Source organism: Carcharhinus amblyrhynchos, chromosome 9 (genome assembly GCF_965287045.1).
Source record: "Carcharhinus amblyrhynchos chromosome 9, sCarAmb.v2.hapA, whole genome shotgun sequence".
NCBI lineage: Eukaryota > Metazoa > Chordata > Chondrichthyes > Carcharhiniformes > Carcharhinidae > Carcharhinus > Carcharhinus amblyrhynchos.
In genome coordinates this window covers 57,390,913-57,404,787 of record NC_137332.1, presented here as the reverse complement: position 1 = coordinate 57,404,787, position 13,875 = coordinate 57,390,913, and the positions used below count along the sequence as shown (strand labels likewise).

The 13,875-nt window shown below is 45.2% G+C and overlaps 1 protein-coding gene across 2 annotated transcripts in view; it reads left to right on the top strand.

Moving 5' to 3' along the window:
* The window catches only part of swt1 (SWT1 RNA endoribonuclease homolog), a 102,642-nt gene that overhangs the window by 1,249 nt on the left and 87,518 nt on the right, over positions 1–13,875 (top strand). For both annotated transcript variants that reach the window (XM_080195737.1, XM_080195738.1), the window contains exons 2-3: positions 2,558–2,660; positions 11,878–11,979. In XM_080195737.1, the coding sequence (XP_080051863.1) occupies positions 2,577–2,660; positions 11,878–11,979 (186 nt within the window). In that variant the 5' untranslated portion in view covers positions 2,558–2,576. The remainder of the gene's footprint in view (positions 1–2,557; positions 2,661–11,877; positions 11,980–13,875) is intronic.

Below are 13,875 nucleotides of genomic sequence, written 5' to 3'. Positions count from 1 at the left end.
CGTGGGGGGTGGGGGGGGTGGCGTGGGGGGTGGGGGGGTGGTGTGGGGGGGGGTGGTTGGGGGTTGGCGTGGGGGGGTTGGCGTGGGGGTGGGTGGGTGGGGGGGGTGCTGGTTGGGGGTTGGCGTGGGGGGGTTGGCGTGGGGGTGGGTGGGTGGGGGGGTGCTGCTCACTTATGGCCCAGTTAGGGCTCTTGAATGGGGTGGTTAACGCCCAGTTAAGAACCTCATTCTGTCACTGCTCCAGTTTAACGGGTGGCAGGTGAAGCCTATGCCCGGGCAGGTTTATCCCTGTGGGCTGCTGGTCAGTGAAAGTTGGGCCATCTGTGCCAATCAGAGAGACTGCCCAGAGTGAACTCCTGTGTGTGTCTCCCCCTCCCCCTCTCCCCTCTCCCCCCCTCCCCCCCCTCCCCCTCTCCCCCTCCCCCCCCTCCCCCTCTCCCCCCTCCCCTCTCCTCCCCCTCCCCTCTCCTCCCCCTCCCCCTCTCCTCCCCCTCCCCTCTCCCCCTCCCTCCCCCACCCCTCTCCTCCCCCTCCCCTCTCCTCCCCCTCTCCTCCCCCTCTCCTCCCCCTCTCCTCCCCTCTCCTCCCCCTCTCCTCCCCCTCCCCCTCTCCTCCCCCTCCCCCTCTCCTCCCCCTCCCCCTCTCCCCCTCCCCCTCCCTCCCCCTCCCCCTCTCCTCCCTCCCCTCCCCCTCTCCTCCCCCTCCCCCTCTCCTCCCCCTCCCCCTCTCCTCCCCCTCCCCCTCTCCTCCCCCTCCCCCTCTCCTCCCCCTCCCCCTCTCCTCCCCCTCCCCCTCTCCTCCCCCTCCCCCTCTCCTCCCCCTCCCCTCCCCCTCCCCCTCTCCCCCTCCCCCTCTCCTCCCCCTCCCCCTCTCCTCCCCCTCCCCCTCCCTCCCCCTCCCCCTCTCCTCCCCTCCCCCTCTCCTCCCCCTCCCCCTCTCCTCCCCCTCCCCTCTCCTCCCCTCCCCCTCTCCTCCCCTCCCCCTCTCCTCCCCCTCCCCCTCTCCTCCCCCTCCCCCTCTCCTCCCCCTCCCCCTCTCCTCCCCTCCCCCTCTCCTCCCCCTCCCCCTCTCCTCCCCCTCCCCTCTCCCCCCTCCCCTCTCCTCCCCCTCCCCCTCTCCTCCCCCTCCCCCTCTCCTCCCCCTCCCCCTCTCCTCCCCCTCCCCTCTCCTCCCCCTCCCCCTCTCCCTCCCCCTCCCCCCTCTCCCTCCCCTCCCCCTCTCCTCCCCCTCCCCTCTCCTCCCCCTCCCCCTCTCCTCCCCTCCCCCTCTCCTCCCCCTCCCCTCTCCTCCCCCTCCCCTCTCCCCCCTCCCCTCTCCTCCCCCTCCCCCTCTCCTCCCCCTCCCCTCTCCTCCCCCTCTCCTCCCCCTCTCCTCCCCCTCCCCCTCCCCCTCTCCTCCCCCTCCCCTCCCTCCTCTCCCCCTCCCTCCCCCTCCCCTCCCCTCCCCTCCCTCCCCCTCTCCCCCTCCCCTCCCCCTCTCCTCCCCCCATGCGCGCGCTCCATGTTGGGGCTTGCCAACCAGGCGCCAGCTTCATCTTCCTTCAGGGTCCTGCAGTCCCAGCGGTGGCCACTGATCCTGATGTGGGAAGCGCTCCTGGTTTCCGATTGGTTGACAGTTCTATGAGTTGGGGCTTCCTCCTAAAGATGAAGGAAAGTTTCACCTCATACTCATTAAAGGGCTGTCACCCAAAAAGTTAAAACCAGCCAAGCAGAAGCTGGCTCACGCCTGACATTTCTATTGGAATGCGGGAAACCTGTAATCAGCATATAAATCCAGTTTCTAGGACAGTCCCTAAGAACATTTAAGCAATGGCAACCCAGTTGTGCCAGTTTTTATTGACCCTTACTGCTGCCTTTTTTGCCTTTCAGTGACAACCATTTTGTGCTTGCATTGTGATGATTTTATCCATATTTCACAGTATGTACAAAAGAAATTAAGAGACTGAAAGTAGAGGAGAAGAGACTAAATTGAAGTTTGTGAAGGAAATGGCAAAGGAAAAGCAAAAGAAATTTTGATGGGGGGATTTAAAATGCAGGAATAAGTGAAAGGAAGGAAAATCATAAGCTATGAATGAGCAGGAGAAACAGAAGTAGAGGATGTTTGGGAGAAGAGAGTGATACAAAAGTGAGCATACACGTGTTTAAAAAATTCATAACTATAATCTCTATGCATGTATTAAAGTACAGTTCTCAACAGAATAAATCTAGAAGAGGTCATCCATTGGAGAAAGAAATGTGGAGATTTCCTTTTTCTTGAGGGGTGGGAATCTTTGGAACTCACTTCTTCAAAAGATGATGGAAGCCGAGTCTTTGACTATTTTTAAGACAGAACTAGATAGATTTTTGATAATCAAAGGGTTAAAGGTTATCGGGGCAGGCGGGAATGTGGAGTTGAGGCTACAGTCAAATCAGCTATGATTTTATTGAATGGTGAAGCAGGCTCGAGGGGCTATGTGGTTCCTACTCCTAATTTGTATGTTCATATGTTAATATATGTTATGATTCTGAAGCATTTCCATGTTTTAATATTAATTTGGAACGTTGTCTACTCTCTCAAGCTCCACAAATGAAAAAGTGATGTCAAGAAAACATTCAAAGCACAAGCGAGAGAAGGCCAAGTCTCCATCAGAGAAAACAAAGTCACAGCAGCACAACCATGATGTGAGGACAGTATGATTTTTCTTTCAAAGTATCTAATATTTTTGGAGCATTCACTGCTTCCCACTGATTGCCACATACCACCAGTGAGGAAGACCCAAAAAAGCTTACTTTCTAAAAATGTTAATTCTGCACATATGCCTTTTCTTTGGGTGGAGTGGAGGTAATTGCAGGGAAGTTACCAGCTGAAGTCCAGTGTTTGGTGTATTGTATAAGCTTACGTCAGCTTTTAGTGGTTACTTGAACTAAGAACTGTAATATTACAGACATTGTTCAATGTTCTTAACTCTGCAATGTAAATGTAAATAATGTAGGTGTCAACGGATACTGTGCTGCTGTTAATATTGAAGATGTAAATAGATTTAACCATTAGTGAGTAGTCTTCACTGTACACAATTCATTGCAGATCTTTTATTATCTAATCTTCACATGTAATAAGTTTACATTTTATTAAATCAAGTAACACTACAAAAACAATACAGGCTGGTGAAGCAGGCTCGAGGGGCTGACTTACACGGTTTTAGTGTATGTATGTGAAAATTGACATGGATGAAAAAGTGAATTAATTTTGAAATACATTTGACATTTATTAATTAATGAACAGAATTAGGTAAACAAAGGAGTCGAAGAAAATTTGCTTCTGCCAGAACTTTTAACAATGATCAGTTGGCCCAAGTGCTGAAACTTCAAATCAAGCCATTCGTGAAAATAGCTTATTGTATTTATGGTGTGAAGTTTGTCTAAGCTAGATAATAGATATAAATATGAACCTCTATTGAGAGTGGTTATTTGAATTATTATGCCATTAGTGACTTGAACCTGGGTGGCAGTTAACAGTGATTTGACTGTGTGCCACAAAAACAATACCTTCCTAATTGTGAGTGTATGTCACAAGGCAGTTTCCCTGGAATGGTGGCTTGATTGGAGTTAAATGTGTGTCAGTTACAGAGTTTGATGAAAGAAGTTGCAAACTGTGATGTGACCCCAGGGATGAACAAAAGTACAGCACGCTAGTGTTTAGAACATGTGGGAAATACAAATTAGATTGGAGAAGAGACAGTATGTCTAACCAATAAAGAAAGTAAAATCTATGTACAGGATAATCACCATCAGTGAACTACTTAAACTAGTGGCTGAAAGTACTGGGACCAGATGTTCCCCTGAAGCATACATCTGTCAGACTGAGCCTGCAGCAGGTGGTGAAAGAACCAACAAGAAAGAAAACATATTATACCATCCTTGCTATTATACCTGTTGCAGATGCATCTGGATGTGACAGTATTGATGGGAGTGATTACTGCACAGCCTTTGTGGAGACAAAGTCCCCTATCGCACAGAGGATACTGTCCATTGTGTTGTGTGCCATTATCACCGTGCTGATTGGGATCGATTCAGAACCGATTTAGCAGCTCAGAACTGAGGTGCTGTTAGCAGTGGACAGCTGCAGAATTGTATTCAACGACTATCTGCAACTTCGTGGACTAGCATGTTCTTCACTCTAGTATTACCATCAAGATAGGGGATCAACGCTGCTTCAACGAAGAGTGCAAGAGCTGGCAGGAGCAGCAGCAATATACCAAAAAAAATGCAGTACCAACCCGGTGAAGCTACGACACAGGAAGACACACAAGCAAAACAGCGAAAGCAGCATGCAATAGATAAGAGCTAAGCAATTCCACAATAACCTATGACTCTGACTCTATGAGACCAAACTCTGCAGTCCTGCCACATTCCTTTGTGAATAGTGGTGGACAATTAAACACTTAATTCAGAAGAGATGGCTCCACAAATATCCCTGTTCTCAATGGTGGGAGAACCAAGGCCAGTGCAAAAATCAAGGTTGAAGCGTTTGCTACCATCTTCAGCTAGAAGTGCCGTGTGGATGATTCATCCTGGCCTCCTCCTGAAGGCTTTGCATCACCAGTGCCAGAATTTGGCCAATTTGATTGACTCCATGTGATTTCAAGAAACAGCTGAAGGTCTTGACAACATTCCAGTTGTAATATTGAAGACTTGTGCTCCAGGACTAACTGCACCCTCAGCCAAGCTGTTCCAGTACAGCTATAACATTAACGTTGACTGGCAATTTGTCTAGGTATGTTCTGTCTACAAAATGAACAAGACAAATCCAATCCAACCATTTACAAATAGAAGATCATCCTATTCTTGATCATCAGCAAAGCGTAAAGAACAAAAAACATGTGTTCCACCAAGCCTGTGTCGATTCCTATTCCTTATTTGGACTCATTACTTGTTGCCCAAATGTGGTTTCTATCCCTCTGTTCACCACCTGTTCATGTATAAAGAACAATTGCTGACAATGCTGTCAAATGGTACCTACTCGGCAATAACTTCAAAATTTGAGTGAGTAGGAATTAGGATAATGTTCTAGGCCCAACCATTTTCAACTGCTTTGTCAATGACCTTCCCTCAATCGTAATGTTAGAGGTGAAGATGACTGTCATTGAATGTAGAAGATGGTAATAATGTCACAGGGTTGTATTCCAGAGGCCCAAGTGAAAGCTCTAGTGGCGTGGGTTCAAATCCTACTGACAGATGGTGGAGTTTAAATTCAACTCATGAGTCTGGAATATAAAGGTAATCTCAGTATGGTGACTATTAAACTAATACTGATTCATCATAGAAGATCCGCTTGGTTTGCTCAATCCTTTTATAGAAGGAAACCTGATGTCCTTACCTGGTCTGACCTATAAATGGCTCCAGATCCACAGAAATATGATTGACTCATAACTGTCCTATGAAATGTTCACTTCAAGGGAAATTAGGGATGGGTAACAAAATGGCCAGCAACACCTCCATCCCATGAAAAAATAAATTAGGGCAGCACATTGACACTGTGTTTAGAACTTCTGACTCACAGTGCCAGAGTTCCGGGTTTGAACCCAGGCTTGGGTCACTATCTGTGTGGAGTTGCAAATTCTCCCCATGTCTGTATGGGTTTCCTCCAGGTGTTTCGGTTTCCTGTTGGACTTTAACCTGGGGTTGTGAGATTTCTTACTGCATTTTGCTCTAAGCCACATCCTATCCTGACTTGGAGGTATGTTGCCATTCCTTCATTTTCACTGAGTCAAAGTCCTGTAACTCTCTGCTGTACAGCGCTGTTGATGTATCTGCACCAGATGGACTGCAGTGGTTCAAGAAGGCAGCTTACTGCCACCTTATCAAGGGCAAATTTGGATAGATGACACATCCTGGTTCAAGCAGTGGCACAGTTAGCATTATTGTTGCTCAGAGATTTGTATTTCTCAATATTGTGAAGTTGGGCTCTTTAGAGGGACACGAGGCTTTTGGCACAAAGTGGGCTTTGAGTTGGGCAGAGGTAGTGGCAGGCAAGGCAGCTGAGATGGGATTAGGCTATTCTGACTTTGGAGAGAGTAGCAGGAAGAAGCTTCAGCGGATGCATCCTCCTCTCAGAAGGAAGTCACAGAAGCACGGGAGCTGCAAGGGGAAAAAAGCAGTATCGAAAACATCTGATGTACCGTCCAATAGTCAGCTTCCTACAAATGACAACACCAGTTCTGTGGATACTGCACTTATCCAGGCAGTTGGTCTCAGATGTTTGTGCTTTGGTCTACAATTACCTGATGTCTTGTGGGCCCAGTGGCAATTCCCTCTTTTTTATCCATTCGTGAGATGTGGGTGTTGCTGGCTGGGCCAGCATTTATTGCCAATCGCTATTTGTCTTTAAATTTCAGAGGACATTTTAAGAGTCAGCCGCATTTCTGTGGATTTGGAACCTCATATACGTCAGACCAGGTAAGGAATGGCAGGTTTGCTTCCCTAAAGGATATTAATAAACCAGATGGTCTTTTGACTTTCAATTTCAACTTTTTATTGAATTCAGATTTTGCCATCTGCTGTGGTGGGATTTGAACCCAAGTTCCTAGAGCAGTATTCTAAGTTTTTGGATTACAACAGCAACAGTACCACTGTGTCACTGCCTCCCATTATCTGCAGCTGTCAAGGTCACCATGCACATAGGTCATTCCAAGGATTTGATTTGGATGTCATCTCACAATTGGCATCAGTGCCCTATTCCAGAAAACAGGAGATTACATGCACTCAAATGGGCCAGTGCATGCACAGAGGACGTAGGGGTTTGCCTCTACTAATGGATTTCCTCAAATCCAGGGGCAACGTTGATTCTGTCCACATAATCATGAAGATATAGACAAACCAGCCAACCACATTCCTAAATGGAAAAGCCTTCAAATCAGTGAATGTCTCTGGACACAAGAAGTCCATCACTGCAGATCTGTCTTGGTTGTCAGGCAGTTATTTGATGCTCTTATCCTTTGAGAGTACCAGGTGCCAAACATAGGGCAACGTTCACCGTCTGTGGGTGGCTGATGAGGGATAGGGCTGAAGAGGTATCCCTTGACACTTGTCTAGTACCTGGCCATGGTTGTAGAGAGATGCTCGGTCAAAACCATATACTAACATGTACATACATCGAACAAGCCTTTGGCATCTTGAAGTTGCATTTTGGTAGCTGTGACCAGTCACAGGGTGTGTGCCAGCCAGGCTATCTCACATTCTGGTTGTCTGCTGCACATTGCACAACTTGATGACAGAAGGAAGTTTGGAACTGGAAGAGGAGAACCTGAAATGCCACTCTTTCTCTGAGGAGGAGGATGAAGCAGATGGTCCAGTGGAGCCAGTGCCCCGGCATTGGAGGTAGACTGCTGAGGTAGGCTGGCATGGCTGTGAGGACTACACTGCTTCAGCAGTGTTTCACTTGAGAGGTTCCTGGCCTTTGGACAACTCTGTAACTCACCATCTATCAGAGAGAAATTATTCATTAAACACACGCATCTGGATAACCCCATCACCATTCACATTGAAAGAAAATGGGTCAACACAACCAACAGCCTCCACTAAACACAGAACATGGTACTGTGAGATCATTCCACCCACCAATGCCCTTTTAGCGGCACAGTGGGATGGTGATGCTAATGGCATAGTGGTTAGCACTGCTGCCTCACAGCGCTAAGGACCTGGATTCAATTCCTGGCTTGGGTCACTGTATCTGTGCAGCGTCTGCATGTTCTCCCTATGTCTGTGTGGGTTTCCTCTGGGTGCTCTGGTTTCTTCCCACAATCCGAAAGACGTGCTGGATAGGTGCATTGGCCATGATAAATTCTCCTTCACTGTACCCAAACAGGCGTCGGTGTGTGGTGACTAGGGGATTTTCACAATAACTTCGTTGCAGGGTTAGTGTAAGCCTACTTGTGACAATAACTAAACTTATAAAAACTTTAAAGCCTTTTGATGTCAAGTGATGCCTGGTCACTTAACGCAGTGAACGTAACTGCAACAAACACCCACAAAATTGAGCCATAAAATGTACCTAACACATATTGCCATTCATTCCTGTCTGCTCCTGCGGGTGCTCCCTCTTTGCCTGAGGATGAGGTGGAGTCAACTTGCTCAGTAGCCTCTGCTTGTGGCTGTGGTACTAATGGCTTCTGTCATCATTGTGGAGGTGCTTCAGGACTCTTCCACAGGCTGCTGTGCCTGCAACATTGCAGGAACAGACTGTTCCACAGGATTTCACTGCAGAGGTTGTTCCTTGGTCACAGGGATCATAGTGGCAAGGGCAGTCACCAGTGCCTCTGCAGAGTGGTATACTAATCAATCCCTTAGACTACCTCAGCTCCTTCATGGTTCGCTTGTATGCTGGAATACCATCAACAGGGATGCAGCTGGCATCTATTCCATGCATCTCTGCATCACTAGTGATACTGAGTGCTGAGTGTTACAGAGTGCTTCATTCTTTTTGTCTGCATTTCAGCGTGCCACTTCTGTCCCTGAGTCCACTCAAATGATGCTGTCTTTGACTCTGCAAGAGGGTGGTCAGTCAATGGAGGAGTCCACTCAGTCAAAACCTTAAGACGTTTCAGAGCATATATGATTCATGGATTCCTCCATTGTCTGCCCATGGTTCAGTAATGTCTCTGGGATCTCTGATTTGCAGGAACTCATTTGCCTCTGGTGCTTCTGAAACACTGTCCTTATGTGTGAGTACCAGCATCTCCATCCATCCATCCAGAAGAGTATAATTATGTCTGCCCTCTGCTCTCCATCCAAAAGGAACTGCTGAGTGCTGACTCTTTCACTCTCTTCCTCCTTCGCATACGTGAGATGTAGCTCGCCCAGTGCTTTCTGCTCTAAGCTAGACATAGGCCCAGACAAGATGAAGACTGCTCTTGTGGAAAATACAGCAATTGATGTGCTACCTCGAGGAATTCGGCGTTGACTGAGTTATGTTATGGACAAGAAGGAGTCCATTCAAGCACCACTGTTTTCCTCTTAGTAGCTGTTTGTAAATGGAAGATGTTTTGAATCAAGAATAAGTGGTAACTTTTTTCCAGGTTAATTTTTGTGTGATCCAGTTTTACTAATAATTTACAGCAAACTCGTTAGGATTAAGTGAGAAGGTTAGTTTATTTCACACGTACAAAATCGATGTCCACAACTTCTCTCACAGCATTCATGCAATAATGTGGGAACAAAGAAAAGGAGGTTTACTGCACAAAGAGCGCAGAAAAATTGAAAATGGGTTGAAATGGTCCCAAAATAGAGTCCAGTGAGGGATTGTTTCTGGTAGGCATTTTGAGTTTGGCTGGCTGAAGGATAAAATTTGCCTTTCAGATGGTGTTGATATTGGAAGATGAAATAGGCTGGCAGAGACTGAGTTGGTTCTGTAGGCAATGGTATGAAATTTTCCAGCAGAGTCGGGTTAGATGGACTGGTTGGCCTGTCTGGTCAGAGCAGGACAACCAGCCCAACAAGCAGGCTTGTCAGTCAGATAATAAAACAGTTCACTGGGTGTACAGCTCTGAAAGGTCATACTAAACTGTTCGAGGCCAGAGTCTTGGGTCATGTGACCTTTCTTCACCTTATGACTTCACAAAGGGATGTTAATTAGCTTTGTTTGCAGCCATGATGGGGGCCATTTATGTTGAGGGTCTGGTGTTTGGAAAGGCATTTCTCAGTCAACCCACTGACTTGGCTACCAAGATTGGCTTATCCAATACGAATAGCTTCCTGTAGCTCCCTTTCAAATTGGCCTGACCTGTTACAGATTGTCTTTTAATAGCTCCTTAGGAAAAACGAGGTGTGACATTCTTAAAAATGAGTTTCATTTATTCTGGATATTGTTGGGAATAACTCCCAAACTCATCTTAATTGTTTCTGTTCAGCGGAAAAGTCCAGTTTGAAAATTAGAAATAGTAATCAGGATAAAGTATTTAAATATATATAGTCTCTGTTCCATGTTGGCTCCCTTCTGCAGCTGGCCCTGTGGATAATACAGGAAGATGGTGATGAAAACTCAGGAATTCTTTCACGTGGGCATCTTGAGTTTGGCTGGCTGGATGCTAAGATTGCAGGGGACAGCGATTGTGTAGTCACTGTATGTATTCAGTAACAGATTTTAAAATTCACCTATTCAGTGGGTATCCTGAAAACCTGCAGAATGCATGGGATAGTGGGTGAATTTATCCTAAAAGGCTGCAGAGGGAGCATGAGGGTGGGGCTGCAGGGAGCAAGCAAGGGATGGCATGTGAGGAGAGCGCAAGGAGAGGGGTGTAGGGAGAGCTTAAGAGCAGGGCTGCGGGAGCAGATGAGGGAGGGGCTGTGGGGAGAAGGTGAAGGCAGGGCTTCAGGGGGGTTATGGAGCGGCTACGGAGAGAAGTTTTTTTAATGGTTTTTTTCCCCCAACCAAGAGGAAGTCCGAGTAGCATCCAACAGGTGTCACTGAAATCAGGCTTACTGCTACTAAGTCAAAATGTTATTTTGAGGACTAACATTTGCCCTGAAATTCCACACATACAAATGGGAATCTGTTCTCCTGAAATATTCATTTAGCAGATACTTTGGCAGAGACTAGTTATTTTCTACATGTGTCAGGTATCTCAAAAAAAAAAGGGCCCTGGTCTATATCTGGATGCGAACCATACCAAACTATCTCGACTCTCCTCTTTCTGAACTTGTTTTGAAAACGTAGTCACCGTGGAAATAAATTCGTAGAATCATAGAAACCCTAAAGTGCAGAAAGAGGCCCATTGAGTCTGCATTGACCACAATCCCACCCTACTCACCATATCCCTACATATTTACCCACTAATCCCACTAACCTATGCATCTCAGAACGCTAAGGGGAAATTTTAGCATAGCCAGTTAACCTAACCTGCACATCCTTGGACTGTGGGAGGAAACCAGAGCACCGGAGGAAACCCATGCACACGAGGAGAATGTGCAAACTCCACACAGATACTGACACTAGCCAGGAATCCAACCTAGGTCTCTGGAGCTGTAAAGCTAATCACTGTGACTGTGCTACCTGGGCCACTGTGACTGTGCTGCACGTTCCTTGCAAATGAACGTGTGGAGCCTCTAGCTTAAGGCAGCGTAGATTCAGCAGCTATAGCGTGGTAAAAATGTAGCAGATACTATTATAATGAACACTGTTAATTCAAAATTTAATACTGAATAGTTTTATTTCTGACAAGATTTGCATTTATATGCTATTACTCCTCAAAGTGCTTCACATACTGCAAATTACTGGAGGTGCAATAACTGTGCTAGAGACAAACATGTAAGCATTTTACGTAAACCAAGATCCCAAATAGTAAATCAATACCTTGTATTTTTATAGTGCATTTTATGACATTGGGACATCCCAAAATGCTTTATAGTCAATGAAACGTAGTCACTGTTGTCATGAAGTAAATGTAATTGGTCAATAATCAAATAACTTAGGGAGTCCAGGATGAGTGAGCATAACGTAAAAATTAGAACCAGGTCTTTTGGAGCTGAAACTAGGAAATTTTTCCAATACAAAGGGTGGTAAAAGTTTGGAGCACTTTCATAAACAGCAGTTGATGCTAGATCAATATCAATGCTCAATTAATTGTTAAATTTAATCTGTGTTTGAGCCGTGAGATGCCATAAAGAGGGTAATAACCCTCTGGTTAAAATTTTCAGCTTGTGCAATTTCATAAGCTGTGACTTCACATGCATGCATTTGTGTGTGTGTTGGTGTGTGTGTGTGTGTGTTAGTGTTAGTTATGGAAAGTTGCTACATTAGAAGTCTTATTGAATGGTGGAGTAGATTCAAAGGGCCCTATGGTCTTCTACTTATATTTTTGTTCTTATAAACAACATTTGTGTTTTTTTTTACATTAATTGTTAGGAAGAAAAAATCAAGACTCAGCAATTGTCGCGCTGCAGTGGAAGCAGCCAATTACCACAGCAATCTTCCTTACCTCCTCATAAAAGGAAAAAAAGAAAACTGGTATGTTTTCAACACAAGTACAGTCAACCTACTAAGCCAGTGTAAACCTTTGTTTTCATGACATGCAGTCCTAATGTGTAAATACACTAACTGAAAGATAATAACAGTTTAAAAAAAAAAAGTTTGAACAGCTTCTAGAAGTAGAGCACAAGAAAGGCTGATTAATGATTTAAGTAGCTTAATTTATTCTAAGTTTTATCAAATAAAATTTTAGATATAGTGAGTAACTTTTGTGACTGCTGTTCCTTTGGTACGTGAAGTTGATAATGTATTATTCAGCATAAAATAATCAGGCTGGAGTATGATACGAGTTCAACAGAGACAAAAAAAAATCTAGATAATACTAAAACAATACAAGTGAAACGAAAGGAGTATTTGAAGATCATTCAAACAATAATAGCACACAACATATTTTCTGAAGCTGTTAGTTTATAAAATGACCTAGATTTTGCAATCAGCGGCCAAGAAATGGCACTCGCTATTCTTTTATATTTTCTCACAGTATGTTAACATTGTTGGCAGGGCCAGTATTTGGCCAGCATCCCTAATTGCCCTTGAGAAGGTGGTGGTGGTGAGAGTCTTTTTTGATTCACTGCAGTCCGTTTGTTATAGTACACCCACAATGCCTCTAGGGAGAGAATTCTAGGATTTTGATTCCTCAATAGTGAAGGAGCATTTAATGTGTTTCCATGTCAGGGTGATGTGCATTTTTGAGGGAAGATTACAGCTAGTTGCGTTCCCATACATCTAATATCCTTGTCCTTCTAAGTGGAAGATGTGCAGGGTTTGGAAGATGTTGTTGAAGGAGCCTTGGCAAGTTGCTGCAGTGCATCTTGAAAATAGTATACACTGTTGTCGATGCTGGTGGTGGATGGGTTGCCAATCAAGTAAGCCGCAGTCTTAGATGGTAACAAGCTTTCTTGACTGTTGTTGTGGCTGCACTCATTCAAGGAAGTGGTTACTTGCCACAGAATTAGCTCCTCCAAGTCAGATACTGGTGGTGTGGGATTCGGTAATTATGAAGGGGAGATGGTTAGGTTGTCCATCATTTGGAGATCATCATTGTCTGGCATTTGCATGGCACAATGTTATTTGCCACTTATCAGCCTGAGTCTAAATATTGTCCCGATCTTGCAACATATGGATACAGACTACTTTAGTGTCTGAGGAGTCACAAATGGTGCTGAGCACTGTGCAAATTTCAGTGAATATCCCCACTTCTGACCTTATGAAAGGATGATCATTGGTGAAGCAGTTAAAGATGATTGGACCTAGGATATCAAAAGAAATAAGAGAAGCAAAGAGAGAATATGAGAAAAGGCTGGCAGCCAACATAGAAAGGGATCCAAAGGTCTTCCATGTGTTTATAAATATTAGAAGGTTGTAAAAGGAAGTGTAGGGCTGAAGAGGGACCATAGTAGGGATTTACGCATAGAGTTAGATAACATGGTTGAGGTACTAAATTAGTACTTTACATCTTAACAAGGAAGAAGATGAATTGGCTTTACGAAAGAAGAATATCCTTTACCAAGGGAGAAGAGAAAGAAAGTCCCTATGTCCTAATGGTCTTCATCTTAAGATTGTAAAGAGTGGTTGGTGAAGTATTTAGTGCACTGGCTGCAATTTTCCAAAATTCCCTGGATTCATGGAGGGTGCCATTGAATTGGAAAACGTAACTCCTTCATTCAAAAAGGAAGGGATATAGAAGCAGGAAACTACAGGCTAGTTAGCTTAACATCCATCGTATGGAAAATGTTAGAAGCTATTATTAAAGATGTTCGGGCAAGACACTTGGAAAAATTCAAGGCAATCAGTAAGAGTCAACATATTTTTGGGAACGTGAAATTATGTTTAACCCATTTACTGGAGTGTTTAGGAGTCACACATGCTCTCAGT